General features: G+C 42.3%; 1 protein-coding gene across 18 annotated transcripts in view; it reads left to right on the top strand.

Annotated features, from left to right (window-relative positions):
* Positions 1–23,894, top strand: part of ASAP1 (ArfGAP with SH3 domain, ankyrin repeat and PH domain 1) — a 389,931-nt gene that overhangs the window by 323,633 nt on the left and 42,404 nt on the right. For all 18 annotated transcript variants that reach the window (XM_024251018.3, XM_024251022.3, XM_063726810.1 and 15 more), the window contains 6 exons: positions 334–520; positions 763–848; positions 1,999–2,114; positions 2,252–2,319; positions 3,260–3,367; positions 6,675–6,903. In XM_024251018.3, the coding sequence (XP_024106786.3) occupies positions 334–520; positions 763–848; positions 1,999–2,114; positions 2,252–2,319; positions 3,260–3,367; positions 6,675–6,903 (794 nt within the window). The remainder of the gene's footprint in view (positions 1–333; positions 521–762; positions 849–1,998; positions 2,115–2,251; positions 2,320–3,259; positions 3,368–6,674; positions 6,904–23,894) is intronic.

Here is a 23,894-nt window from a genome sequence, read left to right as displayed (position 1 = left end):
TTTTTTAATTTCTTCATATGCTTATGTATCAGAGTTTGAAGTATTTATAAATAGTTGATTTCTCATGCTGTTGGTCAAGGTGAAAAAGAAATCTATGATTTATGTGCCCATTTACTTTGTAACTGTATCTATTACTTGTATATATTAGTAAATATATATTATTTTCTTTATTCTGTCTCTGTTGGAGTAATTTGGTCTAAAACCTGGTTTATTTGAATGGTGAAAAGAAGCATATCTTAATTAAAATAACTTCTCAAGAGAAATGTTTGTCAGAAAATGTAAACCTTTCTTAGCACTTGGAAAATAAAAATTATTTATTTTGTTCTGTTTTAGGACTGTACGAAAAGAATATATCACTGCGAAGTATGTAGATCATAGGTTTTCAAGGAAGACTTGTTCAACTTCATCAGCTAAACTAAATGAATTGCTTGAGGCCATCAAATCCAGGGATTTACTTGCACTAATTCAAGTCTATGCAGAGGGGGTAGAGCTAATGGAACCACTGCTGGAACCTGGGCAGGTAAGGCCTCACTAAAATCATAGGATAAAAAGTAATGCAGAAAATCAGTTTAAAAGATGACTTACTTTAACATTATACCATATAATGAGATTCTTATACATTGGGTGGCCATGTCTAAATCAAGAGAATATGAGAGTGAAAAGGTGTGCTCCTTATGATTACTTGGGGGCAACTGATATATATGAAGCCTCCATTGGCAGAGCATATTATCGACTTACTTATACTTTTCCTTCCCTCTTTAGGAGCTTGGGGAGACAGCCCTTCACCTTGCCGTCCGAACTGCAGATCAGACATCTCTCCATTTGGTTGACTTCCTTGTACAAAACTGGTATCGTTTTTGTTTTCTCTGTTGAATTACCTGAATATGCCTTATAAATTAACACTAACCAGTCCTATCAGTGGCCTAGATCGGGAATTGGCAAGCTTTTTCTGTGTTGTGCTAGATATAAAAATTATTTTTGGCTTTGCAGGCATGAAGTCTCTCTGTCAGCTATTCGCTTCTGCCATGGTAGTATGAAAGCAGCCATAGACAATGTATAAACAAGCAAGTGTGGCTGTATTCCAATAAAACTTTATTATTGTATTTATAAAAACAGACAGTGAACCAGATATGGCCTACAGGCCGTACTTTGCCGTCCCTTAGCCTTTATAAATGTAAAATTATGTCCGTATCCAAAAATCTGCTGCACAGATTGGACGCATTTCCTAACCATTAGGAGAGGTTAAAAGAGAGAAGACTTAACAGCACAGGTCAACCAGATTTGTAAGTTTTCATTGTTCCTAAATTTAATATGTGTGTGGCTGGATCAGTAGCTCGAAATTCAAGTTTGGGATATACTGATGGAAGTATAAGAGTGAACATAGGAAATTTGGACTTGCTGGATTCTTTATTCTTTATCTGTTCTGTAAGCAACGGATGATGAGGAGGAACTGGAGCTCATCTAAAGAAGAAGATCAAAATAGTGAGGGGATTTGAACCCATATAGAAAGAATGGTACATAGACACAAGCCAAATTGTATAAAGGTCCAGGTATCTTCCTCAGAGACAATATAGCGTAGTGGCTGAAAGCATTGGCTCCAGAGATAGATTACCTGTGTTCAAATATCCCTGCTTCACCATCCCTATCTTGAAAATCTTGAAAGCAAGCACTTCAACCTCTCTGCGCTTCAGGGTTTTTTATCTGTAAAAGAGGTTATTATTAGTACTTACCCCATCAGATAGTTGTAAAGATTCAATGAACTAATACATGTAAACGTTAAGAAACAGTGTCTGTCCCATAGGACCTGGCACTCTAAGTAAGTGCTGGCTGTTATCACTGTATTGCTTATAAATCTAGGTTAGAAACATCATAATTTTCTCTATTATAATAATTAGGTCTCAAATTTGACTCAGTTGTCAGCACAAAAATAAGTGGCTAATATATGGTTTTAAGGTATAGAGTAAGTCATTTTTTTCTAATAATCATCTAATTTTTCAGTGGGAACCTGGATAAGCAGACGGCCCTGGGAAATACAGTTCTACACTACTGTAGTATGTACAGTAAACCTGAGTGTTTGAAGCTTTTGCTCAGGAGCAAGCCCACTGTGGATATAGGTAAGAGTGTGTCCCATTGTCTTCATGACTGTAGTAAGAGCGTGTGTTGCACGGTACAGCGTAATTTGATTATTGTTCCTTGCCTTCTTAAGGTGTTTCCTAGATAATTATGCAAATTAATTTTTTCCCTATTTCAGTTAACCAAGCTGGAGAAACTGCCCTAGACATAGCAAAGAGACTAAAAGCTACCCAGTGTGAAGATCTGGTAAGCAAAAATGGGCGTGGGAGATTTATTAGACATTGGCTGCCTTAAAAGTGTCATTCTGAGAAGCTAAAATTGAATATTAAAAATGCAGATTCTTTTTTTTAACATTGGCTAAAGAAAATCAGAAAAGCAATGTGCTACATTAGAAAAAGTGGTAAAATGATAAATTTGTCATCCACTTGTGTTTGGAATGCAGTTAAAGGAGGTGAAAGGCATTACACAAGTATTATTACCAGATCGACTTGTGGATTGAGGTCATGCTTTTTATTTCCCAGACCATTAGACTTTCTCTGCAGCTTAACAGTAGAGAATTATTTGAGAAGCAGCTCCAAAAATTGGGCAAGTAAAGCTCAGAGTGTAGTGGTCTTCAAAATGTTAACACACTGTTCTCCCAGCCCCTCCCCTTCCTGTACACACTCACCTTTTTTGACCCCACTAGTTCTTGCTTAGCAAGTCGGGGCCTTCACATTAGTGTGATACTCTTGAGTTTCCGCTAAGTGCCAGGTTCCAGGCCCACCAGTTGGGCCTTTTTATTCTTAAAAGTATCCTTTGAGACAATTATCCCTGTTCCCATTTTATGAATGAGAAAATGGGGCCACAGATTGGACTGGGACCTTAAAAGCCTACCTCTTAAACTTCAAAGACTCGTTTTGCCTTTCAGCCAGGAATTTGCAAGTTTGAGGCCCATTTAATAAGAAGAAAGCTTTTAATTTTGGAGACAAGTCATCAAAATAAAGAAGGCTCTGCCTGCAGTTGTTTGCATTTCTTCTTGAGCCTGTCACATAGCAGTGCAGCTTGTCTAATCAGAGTGTTGCCTGTAGTACACCTACAGATGATTCATTGAAAACTAGGAATAAGGTGGGATTTGCTCAGTGTTTATATAATATTGGGATGTTTCAGCATTTAAATTAAAATGGTGCACATTTGCTGTTCCTTCCAGCTTTCCCAGGCTAAATCTGGAAAGTTCAATCCACACGTCCACGTAGAATATGAGTGGAATCTTCGACAGGAGGAGATAGATGAGAGCGATGATGATCTGGATGACAAAGTGAGTGTAAATTATGTCCTCGAATTCTCAACAACTACCCCAGCTTTTCTACTCTGTGTAGACAAGATCCATTTTTGGTGAGATTGATTGATTGTGGTTTTATGATCTGATGTATCAGGGCCATTTATGTTGTTCAGTCCTTATTGGGCACCATTTAACAGCTATGTTAAGGTTGTCCAGAGAAACAGAGCCAACAGAATAGGGAGAGAGAGAGAAATTTTTTTTAAGGAATTGGCTCACATGATTGAAGGGGCTGTCAAGTTCAAAATGCACAGGGCAGGCCAGCAGGCTGGAAATCCCAGCAGGAGTTAATGTTGCAGTCTTCAGGCTAAAGACAGTCTGGAGGCAGCATTCCTTCCCCTTTGGGGGACCTCAGTCTTTTTAAGGCCTTTCTTTGGCTGATTAGGTGAGGCACACCCACATCATGAAGGGTAGTTCCCTTGACTCGAAATCTACTCATTTAAATGGTAATTGCATCTAAAAAATTCCTTTACAGCAACATCCAGACTAGTGTTTGACCAAACACCAGGACTCTGTAGCCTGTTGACACATAAAATTAACCATGAAGCTGGGCATGGTGGCTCATGCCTGTAATCCCAGCGCTTTGGGAGGCCAAAGCAGAACTATCGCTTGAGACCAGGAATTTGAGACCAACCTAAGCAAAATGGTGAGACCCTGTCTCTACAAAGTGAATAGATCAATCAATAAAACGTGGTGGTGCTAGTTGACAAGCTGAGGCAGCAGGATTGCTTGAGCCCAGGAGTTTGAGGCTGCAGTGAGCTCTGATTGTACTACTGTACTCTGACCTGAATGACAGAGCAAGACCCTGTATCTTAAAAAAAAAAAAAAAAAAAAAATTAACCTTCAAAACAAGTAATTAGTAAGTAAATAACAGTTGTTATTTATTGAACATAATCATGCACCATATAATAACATTTCAGTCCACAACACACTGCATATTCAATGGGGATCCATGTAAGATTAAAATGGAGCTGAAAAATAGCCATCACCTAGTGAGGCCATAAATGTCATAATACCGTAGTGCAACACATTCCTCAAATGGTTATGGGGATGCTGGTATAAACCAACCTACTGCACTGAGTTGTATAAAAATGTACAGTAATGTCGTAGGCCTTCACTCACACCCAGAGCAGCTTCCAGTCTTTCCAGCTCCATTGATGGAAAGTGTCCTACATAGATGTACCATTTTTTAATCTTATATAACTTGTTTTTATCTTACCTCTTCTATGTTTCGATACACAAGTAATTACCATTGTGTTACAGTTGTTTACAATGTTTAGTATAGTAGCATGCTGTACAGGTTTGTAGCCTGGGAGCAATAGGCTATAGCATATAGCCTAGGTGTGTAGTAGGCTCTCCCGTCTAGGTTTGTGTAAGTATACTCTATGATGTTCGCACAAGAACGAAATCACCTAACACATTTCTTAGAATGTATGCCTGTCATTAAGGAATGATGTTCATTAAATATGGATTAGACAGATTTAAGCGCTTACGTTATCTCAGATCATCTTTATTGAAAGTCCATAACCGAGTGCTGTGGCTCACACCTGTAATCCCAGCACTTTGGGAGGGTGAGACAGGTGGATTCCTTGAGCTCAGAAGCTTGAGACCAGCCTGGGCAACATGGCGAAACCCTCTCTTTACAAAAAATACAAAAATTAGCTGGCCGTGGTGGTGCGCACCTGTGGTCCCAGCTGCTCGGGAGGCAGAGGTGGGAGAATCATCTGAGCCCGGGAACTCAATCAAGGCTGTGATGAGCCAAGATTCTGCCATTGCACTCCAGCCTGGGTGTGGGTGTCTGAGTGAGACCCTGTCTCAGAGAAAGAAAAAAAAAGTACATAATGGACATTGTTATCCCCATTTTACAGAAGAGAAAACTTACAAAGAGAATTTAGCAACTTGTCTAAAGTCTCCCAGCTAGTAAAGACAGTTTGGAGGATTAAACCCAGTTCTCACTGAGTTTTCCTTATAAGCAGTTAACTACCTCTGAAAGTTCATTCATGCATTAATTGATTGTCTATGTATTGGACATTTCCTGTATCACAGGCAGGATGTAAGGAATGGCCAAAGAGGTCCTCAAAGCCTTAACAACTTTAAGAGGAAATAAATTATAATACAATGTGATAATCATTATAAGAGTTTGGAAAAATTCCTGAGAGCTATTCAGAGGACCAAGCAGCTGCGTTAGTCTACCTTCTCAAGGACATTGGAAACGGGTTTCTAAGGATAGGTAGAAGCTTGCCAGGGAAGGAAGTGGGGTGGAATGCATCATTCCAGAACACCATGTGCCAAGGGAAGGAGTTATGGTAGAGCCTGGATGTTGGAGGAATGGAGAGAAGCACTGTGTGTGAGACGCATTCACCTGGCTGGGTGGGGAGAGGCAGGCAGCTGCCTTGTAGAGTCAGGCAAACCAGATCAGGATGGCTTTGTGGGCCAGGTTTGGCCTTTGGGTTTTTGTGCAAGCAGTCAGAAGCCCACAGAGGTTTATCGTCTAAAGAGCAAGGTTTCCCACCAGCTCTGGCTGCAGTGTGGAAAATGGACTGGAGGAAGGAAACTGGAGAAGGGGCCATTCTGGAGGCTAGAGCTGCAGTGGGAGCTGGTGAGCACCTGTACTAGGAGTGGCTTCGAGGGGTATTTCCAAGGTGAATGCAGGAACCAGGGACTCCAGGTGACACTGAGGTTTCTAACTTGGGCAGTTGAGTGGATCCTGATGCCATCACCGCAAGCGCAAATACCAGAGACACCTCATGGGCCATTGGTTTGGAACACAAGTTATTGGGGTTGGATTTACAGATCTGTAAGTCATTATTGTGTAGGGGGCAGTGGGTGTGAATCCGTTTACTTTGCAGGGGGATATAAAATGAGAAATGAGGCAAAGAAAGAACTTCAACGTTAAAGGGTTGAGCAGGGAAGAAAACTTAATGTAGCAAATTAGAAATAGGTGGAAATACTATTCAAATGTTGCTGAAAAAGTCCTGCATTCTGAAGGTGTTTGCTTATTAAAAGTTAAATCTACCTGTGACCTTACTGTGCTTCTGACACTGCTGCTGATCCTAACCAGTGTTCACTAGTGTGATTATTCATAGTGGTGAACGATATGAAAGTGTGGTGTCTAGATCCTTCCCTTGTACTGTGTCAGCATCATGAGGCTCATTGTGGCTGACCTCATAAAGCTCAGAGAGCCACAGGAACCCAGATTCCCACCTGAGCCCGCCCTGCGGAGGCCCTCTGTACACATGAAGCATGGTCCTTGATTATTATCTCACCTTCTTATTTCATCTGCCAGCCAAGCCCTATCAAGAAAGAGCGCTCACCCAGACCTCAGAGCTTCTGCCACTCCTCCAGCATCTCCCCGCAGGACAAGCTGGCACTGCCAGGATTCAGCACTCCAAGGGACAAACAGCGGCTCTCCTATGGAGCCTTCACCAACCAGATCTTCGTTTCCACAAGCACAGACTCGCCCACATCACCAACCACGGAGGCTCCCCCTCTGCCTCCTAGAAACGCCGGGAAAGGTATGGGCTTTGAGAAGGGCTTGTGACTCCATCCTCGAAGGGCTTGTGACTCCATCCTCAGAGCTGATAGTCTAGCCAGCTTTGAGGTAAGAATTGCAAGGTACATTTGAGTGGCGTGGATCGTGTTGTCAGGAGCAGCTTGAAATAGGGACCATGCCATTTGCCAGGTACCAAGAGCAGGACAGGCAGTGCTGTGGGCACTCTGTGCATTATTTGTGTTAACCTTACAACAATCCTGTGAAGTATGTGCTTTTGTGCCCATTTTACAGAAGAGGAAACTAAGGCTCAATGAGATACACTGACCTGCCCAAGGTCACACCACTGGTAAGAGGTAAAGTTGAGATTCAATCCGAGGTCCACGTGGCTCCAGAACCTGTACTTTTTATAATGTGGAGTGGAGTTTCGGTTCTCTGGATAGTTACTTTTCTCTACATTAAAATGCCACTCTTTTGAAGATGCTAGTAGTACTAGTGGTAGTTAATAGTTATGGAGCACTTGCCTTATGAGAGGCTCTACGCCTAGTACTTCTTTTGTAATCATCTCAAAATTAGGTAGGTACTATTATGCAGTTACTGGCATCATGTAAATTAGGGGATTTGTTCAGAGATACTGAGTAATTGGCCTGTAGTTCTCAGCCTGGGATTCTAACCCAGGTTCTGTGTGACCAAAGCCCATTCTCTTGTACTCTCTAATGAGGATCATTTTTCCAGAGACAGTACTTGGAGAGGAATTTTTTTTTTCCCTTGAGACAGGCCTTTCTCAGTCGCCTCCATCTCCGGGGCTCAAGTGATCCTGATCCTCCCACCTCAGCCTTCCAAGTAGCTGGAACCACAGGTGTGTGGCACCATGCCCAGCTTTTTTTTTTTTTTTTTTTTTTTTTTTTGTGGTAGAGATGAGGTCTTGCTATGTTGTCCAGGCTGGTCTTGAATTCCTGTACTCAACTGATCCTCCCGCACTGACCCCTCAAGGTGCTGTGATTACAGGCTTGAGCCACTCCGCCCAGACGAGGAATCCCACTCATAGGAGGGTTGTTGTGCTGTGAGTTGTCAAATGTCTCACAGGGCTGGCGCCTCAGGCTAACATTAAAGTGTTGCCCCAGCCAGTAGGGATAATTGAGAGGTACCCAGAGCTATAGCTTCAAGTTTGGTCTTTGCCAGTGAATCCAAATGCAGGTTTCTCCCTGTGTGCTCAGCTCGTGCTCCCACAGGTTTCATGGCCTCTCGCTACACAATGCCATGCCTATTTGAATCACACTAGGGCTATTTTCTGGGAAATGTGAGCTTTATTCAAAACTGTTTTTTCAGAGCTTATTCTCTATTGAAATAGTGTTATAAATGGGAGCTGTGTTCTTAGAGAGACCCCAAATGGCCTCATAGATCATAAAGTAATAGAGAAAAGTTAAAATAATGCTTTGGCATGAACAGCTATCCTCAAAGATAACCAGTGGCCACACAGTAATAGTGCATGTAAGCCAAAGGTCTAACCCACCAGTGTTTTCTTACCATTCCATACATTGTACTAAAATGTGTGTTTTTAAATCACTCACATATCAAGCTGCAGGTCTGTAGTGTAAGAATGCTGTGTTGCTGCTTGCCTGTGGGTAATGACATTCCCCATCAGGGTAGCAGTCTGACATAGAGCAGAGATTCTCTTTCTGCACCCTACAGAGGACTGTGAGAAGCCTCCAGATCAAATACAATAATGGAAAAAGTGACTGAAAGAGTTCACATCTCCTGAGTGTGGTTACCAACATAGCAGTGGGGACTTATCTAGACAGGCACAGCCTATGCCTGTTCGGAGAGCCTCTAGGTCATTGAGAGTCCTGAAAATGGTTTATAGGAGAAAATGACACCAGAGTCCTGGGGGCCAAGAGACCCCCTCATTTCCCTCCACCCCCTTCTGTAATTTTATCTCAAGGAGGACAACAGAAACCCATAATATATACTGTCTGACTTTGTGCCAAGCATATCTCTCATGCCTTGAATAAATTCTAACTAGCTCTTTACCAAAGACCCAGAAGACAAAGACTAAATTTATTTAGTGTTCCAGCTGCTGAAACAAGTGTTTGAGACTTGGCCACAGCAACCGTGGTCATCTAAGGATAGAGTACTTTCCCCACTTCCCCCAAAAACAGCCGATAATTGAAAATAGAAATCCTCCCTACAAAAACCAAGAGTGTTCTTCATGGCTGTTCACAGCAGGACATCAAATTCAGAGATTCGGCCTGTCTGCTGGTGAGACATAGGGAGTACAGCCTTCTCATGACTTTTATCAGGGATTTGAAGTGTGCGATATCCCATAGCTAGCTCGGCTCACATGTGCTTACATTTTGAAAACTGATAATGTTTAGAATGGAGCTCTTAGAAGACATTGTTAAAGATCAGCTGATACTCTGTGTGCAGAGATAATTCTTCTCTGTTTTGTTGGCCCCTGTGTTTTTTTTCATTTCCTTCTGTTGAGCTGATAGAACCATTTGCATGAAAACAAGGATGTCTTGGATCTCTCATTTGAGTTCCTTGTTCTCCATGACAAATAAAGCAGAGGTCTCTATTTGCAGCAGAAGTCATTTCCTCAGCTGTGAATTTAGGGGTCTGAAGGACCCCTAAATTAAGTCTTCCAGTGAGACAGAAACAGACACTTGAGATAAAGTCCCCACAAAAGGGAAGAGGAGAAAGAATTATTCTGAATCTAGCTGAGAATATTTTCAAGAAACTCCAGCTGCCTCATCGAAATTCAAGGAAGCTTGACCTAAATTACCATCAAGCAAAGCCCCCTTGTGCTTATACGTGAGCAGTGCCCCAGAGTCTCAGAGGAGCTCAGTAGCTCAGAATCCCATAATCACTATCCTCAAGCCCCATACCGAAACACTTCGCTGCCTAACCCCTCTTCAGATGTGGGGTCCCAAGAGACTAAATCAAAGCTATAAAATTAATTTGTGTGTAGTAGTTTCTCGTTTGTGATCAGTAACTTCCCCCTGCCGCCACCCAACTTCTACTGTACGTTTATTAACACTGGTTCTTGGACCAGGTGCGGTGGCTCACGCCTACAATCCCAACACTTTGGGAGGCCGAGGTGGGCGGATCACCTGAGGTCGGGAGTTCGAGACCACCCTGACCAACATGGAGAAACCCTGTCTCTGCTAAAAATACAAAATTAGCCGGGCGTGGTGGCGCCTGCCTGTAATCCCAGCTACTCGGGAGGCTGAGGCAGGAGAATCGCTTGAACCTGGGAGGCGGAGGTTGTGGTGAGCCGAGATTGCGCCATTGCACTCCAGCCTGGGCAAGAAGAGCGAAACTCCATCTCAAAAAAAAAAAAAAAAAAAACTGGTTTTTGAGGCTTGCCAAGATTAGTTTCTTTTTAACCTTTAATTAAAATAATGTCGCAGAACCTAGGTTTATTTACTTTTTAGAAATGGAGGCTTGCCCTGTTGCTGAGGCTGGAGTACGGTGGTATAATCATAGTTCACTGCACCCTTGAATTTCTGAGCTTGAGCAATCCTACTGTCTTTTTGAGACAACATCTCACTCTGTTGCCCAGGCCTAGAGTGCAGTGGCACAATCTCCGCTCACTGCAACCTCTGCCTCCCTGTTTCAAGCGATTCTCTCACTCAGCCTCCTGAGTAGCTGGGATTACAGGTGCCCGCCACCATGCCCAGCTAATTTTTGTATTTTTAGTAGGGACAGGGTTTCACCACATTGGCCAGGCTGGTCACGAACTCCTCACCTCAGGTAATCCACCTGCCTCGGCCTCCCAAAGTGCCGAGATTACAGGCATGAGCCACCACGCCCGGTCAAGCCTGTTAAATTAACAAATGCCCTGGATAATGAGACCGGGCACTTGGTAGGCATCTTAACTCAAAGAAAGGATGGGTTAAGTAAAAGAATGATAATTCCAATCTCAAGAAGCTTCTTTAACATGCTTAAAAGAACTAACCTTTTAAGCTTTTAGAAAGGTGAACACCTGATATGCTAATTACAGTTCATTCCCATCTATTCCTGAAGCCAGGCCTCTACAATCAGGCATTATATAGCCCTTCTCAATAGCATGTGAATACCTGTAAGTATTAATTCTGCATTTCATACACATTTGCTATAATGTAGACTTCCTACCCTTAGAGAGGCTCTGGCTTGGAACTAATAAACTAGCAGATAACCTGCACAAAAGTAGCGTGCTGCCTGGCATACTGAGAGCCTCAATAGATGCTTGTTGATGAAGGGTTGTTGCCACAGAGAAAATTGAACCAGATGCTACCGTTTCCAACAGGTAGGTGAAGAGATTAACTACTCTCATTAATGAAAGTATATGCAGCAGTTTGACAGTAACAAACTAAGGCGGATCAGTCTGTGTCAAGCCAGACCATGGCTGCCTAGACAGCTGTGAACTCCTGAGAAGCCTTTCAAGCATCACCTTCTCCTCTTCCAAGAAGCCTTCTTTTCTGTGCCACACAAAAGAGACTATGGTGGTCAGGCGTGGTGTCTCATGCCTGTAATCCCAGCACTGTGGGAGGCCAAGGCAGGCAGATCACCTGAGGTCAGGAGTTTGAGACCAGCCTGGCCAATATGGTGAAACCCTATCTCTACTAAAAATACACAGAATTAACCAGGTGTGGTGGCCCGTGCCTGTAATCCCAGCTACTCAGGATTCTGAGGCAGGAGAATTGCTTGAACCCAGGAGGCGGAGGTTGCAGTGAGCCAAGATGGCACCACTGCACTTCAGCCTGGGTGACAGAATGAGACTCCGTCTCAAAAATACATACATACATACATACGTACATACATTTTTTTAAAAAAAAAAGAGAGACTATGGGCTGGGCATGGTGGCTCACATCTGTAATCCCAGCACTTTGGGAGGCCGAGGTGGGCGGATCAGGAGGTCAGGAAATCGAGACCATCCTGGCTAACACGGTGAAACCCTGTCTCTACAAAAAATACAAAAAAAAAAATTAGCCGGGTGTGGTGGAGGGCGCCTGTAGTCGCAGCTACTTGGGCGGCTGAGGCAGGAGGATGGCGTGAACCCGGGAAGCGGAGCTTGCAGTGAGCCGAGATCGTGCCAGTTGTCTCCAACCTGGGCCACAGGGTAAGACTCCATCTCAAAAGAAAAAAAAGAAGAGAGAGACTATGGTTCTTCCTCATAAGGCCCAATCCTGCCCCGTACTTGTCTCATCCTAACATTGAGCCAATCTTGCTGATTTTCAGAGGATTGGGTGTCTACCTTGCTTAGCATGAAATAATGTCTATGAAGTGACTGGCACGTAGTGAGCATTCAGTAAATACAAGTTTGTTCAATCCTCCTGCATGTGTTCAGTTTAACAAACATTCTGGGCACTGGAAATGTAAAGAAGGAAGAAGTACCTCCCACTCTCAGGGCTCCAGGGAAAGAGGACACAGTAGAATGTGCCCCTGGGGCCAGTAGGGAGTATTCCTGGAGGAGCAGGAAAGAGAAGTGCTGTTCACAGCTTCAGAGAGAGGGATAGAGAAGTCTTCAATGCACTCTTCCAGTTAGGAGCAGAACTCCTCAAGGATAAGGGCTGTGAATGAGCTGCCTTTGCATCCCTGGCACAGAGAGTAGGATGCTCGTCAGTGCTCGTCAGATGCATAAACAACAGCAGAAAGGATCAGTGAAAGCATGTCCCAGAAATAGGTGGCCAGGATAAGGAGAGGACACTTACAAAACTAAACCAGATGTCCACGGGTGTGATAGTTGACTTGCTGAAAATCTAATAAATGCAGCAGTTGTGCCCAGACACAGCTGTGTATGCATTTTAGACATTTCTCCAACTTTCCTTGGAGATCTGTGGCAGTAGATAGGAAGAAGAGTAGAAAGGGTGAAGACTTGCTCAGTATATGACAGCGCCTGCCACCATGAAAGTACACTACTGCATGATTCAGACTCGCATGGGAAGTATTTTCTTATCAGTGGTGTTATTCATATATTGATGACTTTACAGTTTCCTGCGGTTTTTTATCTCATGGGAAGACAGTCATTAGAGTAGCTTGATATTAAAGCTTCCCGTAGGCTGTCACCCTTGATTTGTGTTTTGTTTTAGGGTGTTTTTTTTTGTTTGGGTTTGGTTTGCATTTGGGTTTTTGGCCTTTTTAAATCCTTTCCCCCTGTCCTTCATAAGGCATTGCACATGAATCACCTAGTGCTGGCCCAGAGTATCGTCTGTGATTTTTGCCCTGAATAGTGACCTTGACTGAGGCTCTCTAGCTAAGTCACCTGACTGCCAGGGTGTGGAAAGGGAAGCAGAGGAAATCCTTGTGCCTCTGGCATTCAGGGGTGGATGAGTAATTGTTAAAGAATCAGCCCTAAGTCTCTTGAATCCTGGTACTTTCTTCTTAATTATCAGTGTCATAGAAGGAGGTGGAAGGACAGATGGATAGCTAATGCTGTTGCCTGTGTGGAAGTCAGTTGACAGAGCAGTGTGGCACATACCATGCCCGGGCACCAGCCTGTCCTGTAATCCTGGCCAGCCCTGCTGACTTACGCTAGTGTCCCAGCACACTACTCCACCGTGCCTGTTTCTCCGTCTGAATGTGGAGATAACAGCTCCTCCCTTCTACACTGAGTCCTTCTTCGTATAAATACACGGTTAATTACTTTTTAAAGTAATTAACATAAGTTTTCCACTCTTTTAAGCTTTATACTATGAAAACCATTAGATCAGTTAGGAATAAGTTCGAGAGATCTGTTATACAACCTGGTGACTGTAGTTAATAATGTACTGTATTCTTGAAAATTGCTAAGAGAGTAGATTTTAAATGTTCTCGCTACAAAGAAAAAGATGCATACATGAAGTAATGCATCTGTTAATTAGCTCAATTTAGCCATTTCACAATGTACAGTTATCCCATGCCAAAACTCCAGGAATGCTCAAGTGCCTTATATAAAATGGTGCAGTATTTGCATATAACCTACACACATTCTCCTGTGTACTTTAAATCATCTCTAGATTACTTGTTATACCTACTACAGTGTAAATGCTATGTAAATGGTTGGTATACTATATTGTTTGTTTGTTGTTGTTGTTGGATTGTTATTTTTTATTGTGAGTTTTTTTTTTCCTGAATATATTTAATCCAGGGTTGGTTGAACCTGCAGATGCAGAACTCCCAGATACAAAGGTCCAACTGTATACATATTTCAAAACAATATGTTATACATAATAAATATATATGTTATCAATTAAAAATAAATTTAAAAAAGAAAACTATTAGAAAGTGATAAAATCTTCATGTATATTGTCCCAAGTTGGATAGATATAACTTTTGTCATTACCCCCTTCCTATGTGGCAGTTTAGAATGTGCAAATTATGTTTCTACAGACAACTTTTTCAGAAACTGTCAAGATAATTTTTAAGCCATCTTCTAGGTCTTTTTTTTTCTTTGAAACTTCAGTTATACTTTTATTTGGTCTCCCAGCGTAAGAGACTTTTGGTTTTTCTGTGTGTAACTAAAAACCAGATATACAAGGATATTGAAAAAACATCCTCCTGACTTACACCATGAATTATCTTTATAGTCATTGTTTGAAATGCTTGTTTCCCGGTGCCATAAAGAAATAGCACTTGAACATAAATTTAATTTTTTCAGCAAGGCCGTTTTTATACTTTCTGTAGAAAGGGTGCACTCGCCAGCAGTTTTGCCACGAGAGTACACCGAACAAATGAGACGGGGTCGTTTATAACCTGACGTGTCCATCCTATTGCTGTGTCCAGTTTCCATTGGCTATTTTGTATTTGTCCTGATTGGCTAGTAACTTAGAACTTTTTAAAAGAGTTGCAAAGGCAGAGAACAAAGGATGGAGGAAGTAACTTGTGGAATGCTGAGAAAGGTAAAAACACCTTCAAATAAGGAAGAGGAACAGGCCATGACCTAATGCTTGCTTGAACCAGTATAAGCATGCCAGGGCAAATATTCAGGCTAAATTGTGGGAACTAAGAACATAAAGTACATTGATTTCTTTATTATGGCTAGCAGAGATTTAAAAATGTTAGCACAGGTCTTTGAATAAATTTTACTTCTAAGAGAAGTTACTATTTATTCCTAATTAGATGGGGAGGAAAGTCTTTGAAGAGGAACCTCTACTGTACTTTTTCAGTTGTGTACTGAGTACCCAGAACGTGCCGGGCCCTGGCATGAGAGCTGTGGAGACAGTAGAGATCATGCCCTGTGGATGCACACAGTCTGGAAAGGAAGAGAAATTGTAGCTGTAATGTATGGTGGAGAATATCTAATGCCATTAAGCCCTGGAAGCTCAGAGATAGAGTAGGTATTCCAGGGACAAGGGGATGGATTAGAGGATTCTGGATGAGGTTACATTTGAACTGACCCTTAAAAAATGAAGATGTAACCAAAACTTGTGGGATACAGTAAAAGCAATACTAAAAAGGAAGTTCATAGCAATAAATGCCTACATAGAAAAAGAAAAACATCACTAGGTGCAGTGGCTTAGGCCTGTAATCCCAGCACTTTGGGAGGCCGAGGCGGGTGGATCACCTGAGGGAGGTCAGGAATTCGAGACCAGCCTGGCCAACATGGTGAAACCCCATCTCTACTAAAAATACAAAAATTAGCTGGGCGTGGTGGCACACGCCTATAATCCCAGCTACTCCGGAGGCTGAGGCAGAAAATCACTTGAACCCAGGAGGCAGAGGTTGTAGTGAGCCGAGATCGCATCACTGCACTCCAGCCTGGGTGACAAGAGCAAAACTCCATCTCAAAAACATAAAAAAATAAAAATGTCAAATAAACAACCTAATGGTGCACCTCAAGGAACTAGAAAAGCAAGGACAAACCAAATCCAAAATTAGTAAAAGGAAAGACAAAAAGATCAGAGCAGAAATAAATAAAGTTGCAACTGAAAAGACAATACAGAAAAGCAACAAGTGTTGTGTATTTTTGAAAAGATGAAAAATATTGACAAGCCTTTAGACAAGAAAAAAAGGGAGAAGACCCAAATAAATAAGATTAGAAATGAAAAAGGAGGCTGATACCACAAAAATACAAAGGTCGTTGTAGGAGACTATTATAAATAATGATAGGCCAGCAAATTAGGAACCCTAGAGGAAATGGACAAATTCCTGGAAACAACCACCAAGATTGAACCAAGAGGAAATAGAAAACCCGAGCAGATTAATAATAAGTAACAACATTGAATCAGTAATAAAAAGCCTCCCAACAAAGAAAACTCCAGGACCAGATGGCTTTATTACTTGAATTCTGCCAAATTTTTAAAAAAACAACTAGGCTGGATGTGGTGGCTCATGCCTGTAATCCTTGGGAGGCCAAGTCAGGAGGCTCACTTGAGGCCAGAAGTTTGAGACCAGTCTGGACAACATGGTGAGACCCTGTCTCTACAAAAAATATAAATAAAAAATTAGTTGGGCATGGTGGTACCTACCTGTGGTGCTAACTATGTGGAAGGCTGAAGCAAGATGATCACTTGAGCCCAGGAGGTCAAAGCTGCAGTGAGTCAAGTTCACACCACTGCACTCCAGCCTGGGTGACAGAGCAAGACCCTGTCTCAATCAATCAATAAATAGTAAAGAAAAACTAGCACCAATTCTTAAACTATTCCAAAAAATTGAAGACAAAGGAATTTTTCGTAACTCTTCCAATGAGGCCAGCATTGCCCTAATACCAAAACCAGACAAGGACACAACAAAAAAAGAAAACTACCAGCCAATATTCTTGTTGAACATAGATGCAAAAAATCCTAACTAAATACTAACAAACTGAATCCAACAACACATCAAAAGATAATACACCATGATGAAGTGTGATTTATCCCAGGGATGCAAGGATGTTTCAGCATACGCTAATCAATAAATGAGGCACACCACATCAACAGAGTGAAGGACAAAAGCCATATGATGATCTAAATGGATGCAGAAAAAGCATTTGATAAAATTCAATGTCCGTTCATAATAAAAACCTTCAATAAATTAGGTATAGAAGGAACATACCTCAAAATAATAAAGGCCATATGTGACAAACTCACATCTAAATCATCCTGAATGGGGGAAAGCTGAAAGCTTTTTCTCTAAGAGCTGGAAGAAGACAAGGATGCCCGCTTTGACCGCTCCTGCTCAGATAGTACTGGAAGTAGCCCTAGCCAGAGCAGTCAGGCAAGAGAACGCAATAAAGGGCATCCAAACTGGAAAAGAGGAAGTCAAATTGTTCCTCTTTTCAGATGACATGATCTTCTATGTAGAAAACCTAAAGATGCCACCAAAAAACACATTTAGAACTGATGAATAAATTCATTAAAGTGACAGGATACAAAATCAACATACAAAAATCAGTAGTGTTTCTATACACCAGTAACAAACTAGCTTAAAAAAATCAAGAAAAAGCCGAGTGTGATGCCTCATGCCTATAATCCCAGCAGTTTAGGAGGATGAGGTGGGTGCATTGCTTGAGCTTATGAGTTTGAGACCAGCCTGGGCAACATGGTGAAACCCTATCTCTGCAAAAAAAAAAAAAAAAAAAAAAAATTAACCAGGTGTGGTGGCACATGCCTGTAGTCCCCAGCTAGTAGGGAGGCTGAGGTGAAAAGATCGCTTGAGTATGGGAGGCTACAGTGAGCTGTGATTGCGCTACTGCACTCCAGCCTGGGTGACAGAGAAACACCCTATCTCAGAAAAAAAAAAAAAAAGAAAAGAAAAATTGAGAAAGCAATCCCTTTTACGATAGCTACCCCCTAAAAAACTAAAAAACCTAGGAATAAATCTAACCCAAGGAGGTGAAAGAGCTCTGCAATGAAAACTTATAAAACAGTGATAAAAGAAATTGAAGGGGACAATTAAAAATGGAAAGACATCACATGCTCATGATTGGAAGAATTAATGTAGTTAAAATGATCATACTACCGAGAGCAATCTACAGATTCGATGCAATCTCTTTCAAAATACTAATGACATTCCTCATAGAAACAGAAAAAAGCAATCCTAAAATTCATATGGAAACACAAAAGACTTCAAATAGCCAAAGTAATACTAAGCAAAAAGAAAAAAGCTGGAGTCATTACACTACTTGACTTCAAAATATACTATAAAGCTATAGTAACCAGAACAGCTTTGTATTGGTGTAAAAACAAACCCATAGACCAGTGGAACAGAACGTAGAACCCAGAAATAAATCCACATATTTATAGCCAACTGATTTTTGATAAGGGTGCAAAGAACATACATTGGGGAAAGGATCCTTCTTTAATTTGCTGAGAAAGCTGGGTATCTCTCAACTCAAGATGAATTAAAGACTTAAACATAATACCCAAAACTATAAAACTACTAGAAGAGAGCATAAGGAAAACACTTCAGGACATTAGTCTGGGCAGAAATTGTATGTGTAGCACATCAAAAGCACAGGCAACAAAAAAATAGACAAAGCAGATGATATCAAACGAAAAAGCTTCTGCACAGCAAAAGAAACAATCAGAGCAAAGAGACAACCTGTTGAATGCAGAAACTATTTGCAAACTATTCATCTTACAAGGGACTTGTATATCCAGAATATACAAGGAACTCAATTCAGCAGCAAAATAATAATGTGATTTTAAAATGGGCAAAGGATCTGAATAGACATTTCTCCAAAGAAGAAGTAGAGGCCGGGTGTGGTGGTTCATGCCTGTAATCCCAGCACGTTGGGAGGCCGAGGCGGGTAGATCGCCTGAGGTCAGGGCTTCGAGACCAGCCTGGCCAACATGGTGAAACCCCATCTCTACTAAAAATACAAAATTAGCTGGGTGTGGTAGCATACACCTGTAATCCCAGCTACTCGGGAGGCTGAGGCAGGAGAATCACCTGAACCTGGGAGGCGGAGGTTGCAATGAGCCGAGATCACACCATTGCACTCCAGCCTGGGCAACAAGAGTGAAACTCCGTCTCAAAAAAAAAAAAAAGAAAGAAAAAAAGAAAAGACAACATATAAATGGCTAGTAAGTATATGAAAAAATGCTCAACATCACTAATCATGAGAGAAATGTAAATCAAAACCAGAATGAGATATTATCTATTTCCAGTTAAAATGGCTGTCATCAAAAAGACAAGAAATAACAAATCCTGATGAGGTTGCAGAGAAAGAGGAACTCTTACATAATGTTGGTTGGAATGTAAATTAGTACAAGTACTAATGAAAAACAGTATGGAGGTTTCTCACAAAACTGAAAATAGCACTCTCATACCACTGAGCAATTCTACTACTGGGTATTTATCCAATGCAAAGGAAATCAGTGTATTAAAGGGATACCTGCACCCCATGTTTACTGCAGTGCTACTTACAGTAGCCAAGATATGGAATCAGTCTAAATGTCCATCAGCAGATGAATGGATGAAGAAAATGTGGTGTATATATACATATGGAATATTATTCCCATAAAAATGAATGAAATCCTATAGGCTGGGCACAATGGCTGACATCTGTAATCCCAGCACTTTGGGAGGCTGAGGCAGGTGGATCACTTGAGGTCAGGTTGCAGTGAGCCAAGATCATGCCACTGCACTCCAGCCTGGATAACAGAGCAAGACTCTCAAAAAAAAAAAAAAAAATGAAATCCTTTCATGTGCTGCAACATGTATGACCCTGAAGGACATTATTTTAAGTGAAATAAGCCAGGCACAGAAAGATAAATACTGCATGTTCTCACTCATGTGGGAGCTAAAACAAAAAAAAAAAAAAAAAAGAGCTCAAGCCTGGACAACATAGCAAGACCCTATCTCTATAAAAAGTTTTTCTTAAAAAATTAGCTGGGCCTGGCCGGGCGCAGTGGCTCACACCTGTAATCCCAGCACGTTGGGAGCCTGCGACAGGTGGATCATGAGGTCAGGAGATCAAGACCATCCTGGCTAACATGGTGAAACCCCGTCTCTACTAAAAATACAAAAAAAATTAGCCAGGTGTGGTGGCGGGCACCTGTAGTCCCAGCTACTTGGGAGGCTGAGGCAGGAGAATGGCATGAACCCGGGAGGTGGAGCTTGCAGTGAGCCGAGATCTTGCCACTGCACTCCAGCCTGGGCAACAGAGCGAGACTCAGTCCCAAAAAAAAAAAAAAAAATTAGCTAGGCCTGGTGGCGTACACGTATAGTCCCAGCTACTGGGCAGACTGAGGTAGGAGGATCACTTCCAGAGCTCCAGAAGTTGAGGCTGCAGTGAACTGTGATCATACTGCAGCATTCCAGACTGGGCAACAGAGTGAGACTGTCTCAAAAAAAAAAAAAAAAAAAAAAAAAAAAAAAGCTTATATTAGTAGAGAGTATTGAGCTTATATTAGAGAGTATAAGAGAGGTTATTAGAGTCTGGGAAGGGGTCGAGCGGAGGATAAGGCTGATTAACGGATACAAAAATAACAGCTAGATGGGAAGGATAAGTTCCTGTGTTCTGTAACACTATAGAGTGACTGTGGTTAACAGTAATTTAGTGTATATTTTCAAAATCTACAAGCGAGGATTTTGAATGTTCACAACACAAAGAAATGATAAATCTTTGAGATGATGGATATTAGCTACCCTGATTTGATCATTACACATTGTACACATGTATTGAAATATCACTGTGTATCCTATAAATATGAACAATTGTGTCAACTAAAAATTTTTTAGGCCTGGCACGGTGGCTCACACCTGTAATCCCAGCACTTTGGGAGGCCAAGGCGGGCAGATCATGAGATCAGGGGTTTGAGCCCAGCCTGGCCAATATGGTGAAACCTTGTCTCTACTTAAAAAATACAAAAATTAGCCGGGCGTGGTGGCAGGTACCTGTAATCCCAGCTACTTTGGAGGCTGAGACAGGAGGATCGCTTGAACCCGGGAGGTGGACATTGCAGTGAGCTAAGATCATGCCACTGCACTCCAGCCTGGGCAACAAAGAGCAAAACTTCGTCTCAAAAAAAAAAAAAAGTGTTTAAAGATGAGAATGTGGAAGTGAAGTGATAACTCGGTTATGTCCCTGAAAGTTCTAGCCGGAAAGGATGTGATGCCATTTAGAGGAAGGGAAGCAAGCTGTTGTCAAGGCTGAGAGTCTGGCCTTGAGTCAGACAGAATGGGGTTCTGCCTGGACGTAGCTGCTCATTTGCTGCGACTCGCCAAGTTCCTAAACCCCCTGAGCCTTGGGTCTTTTTATCCTTCAAATGGATAATGTGACAATAATGATAATATTTTACAAGATAAATTTTAAATACTGTGTTTACCTCAAGCACATAATACTCAGTAAATGGTAGCTCCAGAAAACGCAAGAAGAGGAGGAAGAGATTTGAAAAGCATGCCGATTATGATTTTAGGAATTAATTTTCATTTTTTAAGGTATATTTATATATATTTAGGTATAAGTGAATGAATTTCCAGGACATTTTTTCTGGGCTAAGTGGAGAGATTGCCTTGTTGAGTACTGTTCGGGGAGATATTCTCAAACCACCTTCATAGTTTAAGAATATATGGATTTCCCGTAAGGGAGCTTCAGTGGGAAGACAATGTTAGTTCCTGGGAGAGTCTCAGGAGATCGCTGCCACCTTTTGAGAGACTAAATTGTTGGGCCCAGGAATGTGGGACAAGAGCTTTGGCCTGAAAACTGCCCGTGGGCCTGCCAGGGTGAGCATAGTCACTTCTGCAATACACTGCCTGGGTGCACTTCCTGAGCCCTGGTCGTATGCCGGGCACACTTCTGACATAGACCTCAGACAGAGGCATCCCTGAGGCTAAAGACATTGAGGTGCTCTGGCAGCACATCAGGTAGGTTCAGTGGCGACCACTTGAGTTGAAGGCACAGCAGAATGTCCAAGTGGAGTGACCAAGAGGCTGTTGGAGATGTGGGAAGGGACCCAGGCATAGCCAGGGTCAGGGCTGGGGATGCTGTCTGTGCAGGGAGGACGGTGAAGAACAGATCAGAAGACACATTTAGAACCCCTAGAGAACAGGGCAGGGAGGAGAGAAGCCACAGAGCAGAGTGCCTTGAGGACAGGCCTGTGTCCAGAGCACAGCACCTGATACCCAAAAGAGGACCCAGAAGTGCCTCGAGAATGAAGGGTGGTGAGAACAGGCACTAGTGGGTGTCCACAAAACAGTTTTCAATCACTTTTTTTTTTTTGGAGGCTTAACTGTCGCTCTGTCTCCCAGGCTGGAGTGCAGTGGCATGATCTCGGCTCACTGCAACCTCCACCTCCCGAGTTCAAGCGATTCTCCTGCCTCAGCCTCCCAAGTAGCTGGGATTACAGGTGTGTGCCACCATGCCCAGCTAATTTTGTATTTTTTAGTGGAGACAGGGTTTCCTTATGTTGTCCAGGCTGGTCTTGAGCTCCTGGCCTCAAGTGATCCTCACGCCTCGGCCTCCCAAAGTGCTGGGATTACAGATGTGAGCCACCATGCCCGGCCTCAAGGACTTTTTCTGATCATGGGTTATTTAAAAATAAATATGCGGCTTGCCTTCTCACCCTGCAGAACACTAGTCCTGTCATCCACCTCTGTTTAAGGGCGGGGAATGCTTTCTCGTGGAAAACACATGCTCTTAGATGATTCAGCTTCTTTGAATGTGACAGCTGATGCTAAACTAACATGTAAACCCTCAGAAAGAATGAGGTGTACTCTACCTCCTCTTAGAAGACCTTCTAATTATTTAACCTCAAATTTATTCATAGAAGCTTTGGAAGGCTAGACCCATGTTTTTAAGAAGATATAGACAGTTATTTCACATGGTAGCCAATGTTAGTGGCAAGTGAGGTTTGGGGCACTTTCTTGTTACTTCCACAGGCCTCTGGCAGAGTTCAGGAGAGAAAATTGCCTCTTAGTCACCTCTGCATCTCCATCATCACTCACTAATCTTGCCTCCCCACCCTTTTTTGTGTTGCGTTTGATGCTGTGTTCCATTTTATTTTGTTTCAGCTTTCTTTATCTTACCAGAATTGCTTTTTTCCTGAGTGAACCAGTACTCAGATTTATTTTGCATAAAAGATCCCTTTTAATGCTGTGGGACTGGTTACTAATTTTGGAAGTCTTCTGAGCTCTTTAAATCTTCAAACATTTTTTTAAGTGTGCATTTCTGGGGTCTTATATATAGTATTTTTCAACCTTATTTACCTCATGCCTTACCAGCCAAGACTTTGTAGCATCTTCCTTTCTGTAGCTTCTACTACAAGACAATAGATAGGTCTGTCTGTGTGTTTGTTTTCCAAGTATAAGATTATAAACTTGAATATCCCTTTTCACACTTAACACTGTTCCTTCCTGCTAATTCTCCCCACTTGTTTCTGATCAGTCACCCTAAGTGAAACGTATTGGCCTCCTTAAGAATTACTGCCCTGGCCGGACACTGTGACTCACGCCTGTAATCCCAGTACTTTGGGAGTCTGAGGTGGGTGGATCACCTGAGGTCAGGAGTTCAAGACCAGCCTGGCCAACATGGTAAAACCCCATCTCTACTAAAAATACAAAACTTAGCCAGGTGTGGTGGCATGCGCCTGTAGTCCCAGCTACTCAGGAGGCTGAGACAGGAGAATCCCTTGAATCTGGGAGGCAGAAGTTGCAGTAAGCCCGGATTGCACCACTGCACTCCAACCTGGGTGACAGAGTGAAGCTCTGCCTCAAAAAAAAAGAAAGACAAAAGAATCACTGGCCTTAGGCCAGGCATGGTGGCTCATGCCTGTAATCCAAGCACTTTGAAAGACTGAAGCAGGTGAATCACTTGAGGTCGGGAGTTCAAGACCTGCCTGGCCAACATGGCAAAACCCCGTCTCTACTAAAAATACAAAAATTAGCCAGACGTGGTGGCACACACCTGTAGTCCCAGCTACTTGGGAGGCTGAGGCAGGAGAATCACTTGAACCCAGGAGGGGGAGGTCACGGTGAGCCAAGATCGTGCCACTGCACTACAGCCTGGGCGACAGAGTGAAACTCCGTCTCGAAAAAAAAAAAAGAAATCACTGGCCTAAAAAGATAGAAGTAGTGGTTGAGTCTCCTATTTATTCAGTAAATATTTACTCTACACGAAACCAGAGAAAAGCC

Source organism: Pongo abelii, chromosome 7 (assembly GCF_028885655.2).
Source record: "Pongo abelii isolate AG06213 chromosome 7, NHGRI_mPonAbe1-v2.0_pri, whole genome shotgun sequence".
NCBI classification, from domain to species: domain Eukaryota; kingdom Metazoa; phylum Chordata; class Mammalia; order Primates; family Hominidae; genus Pongo; species Pongo abelii.
This window is presented reverse-complemented; position numbering and strand designations above follow the sequence as displayed.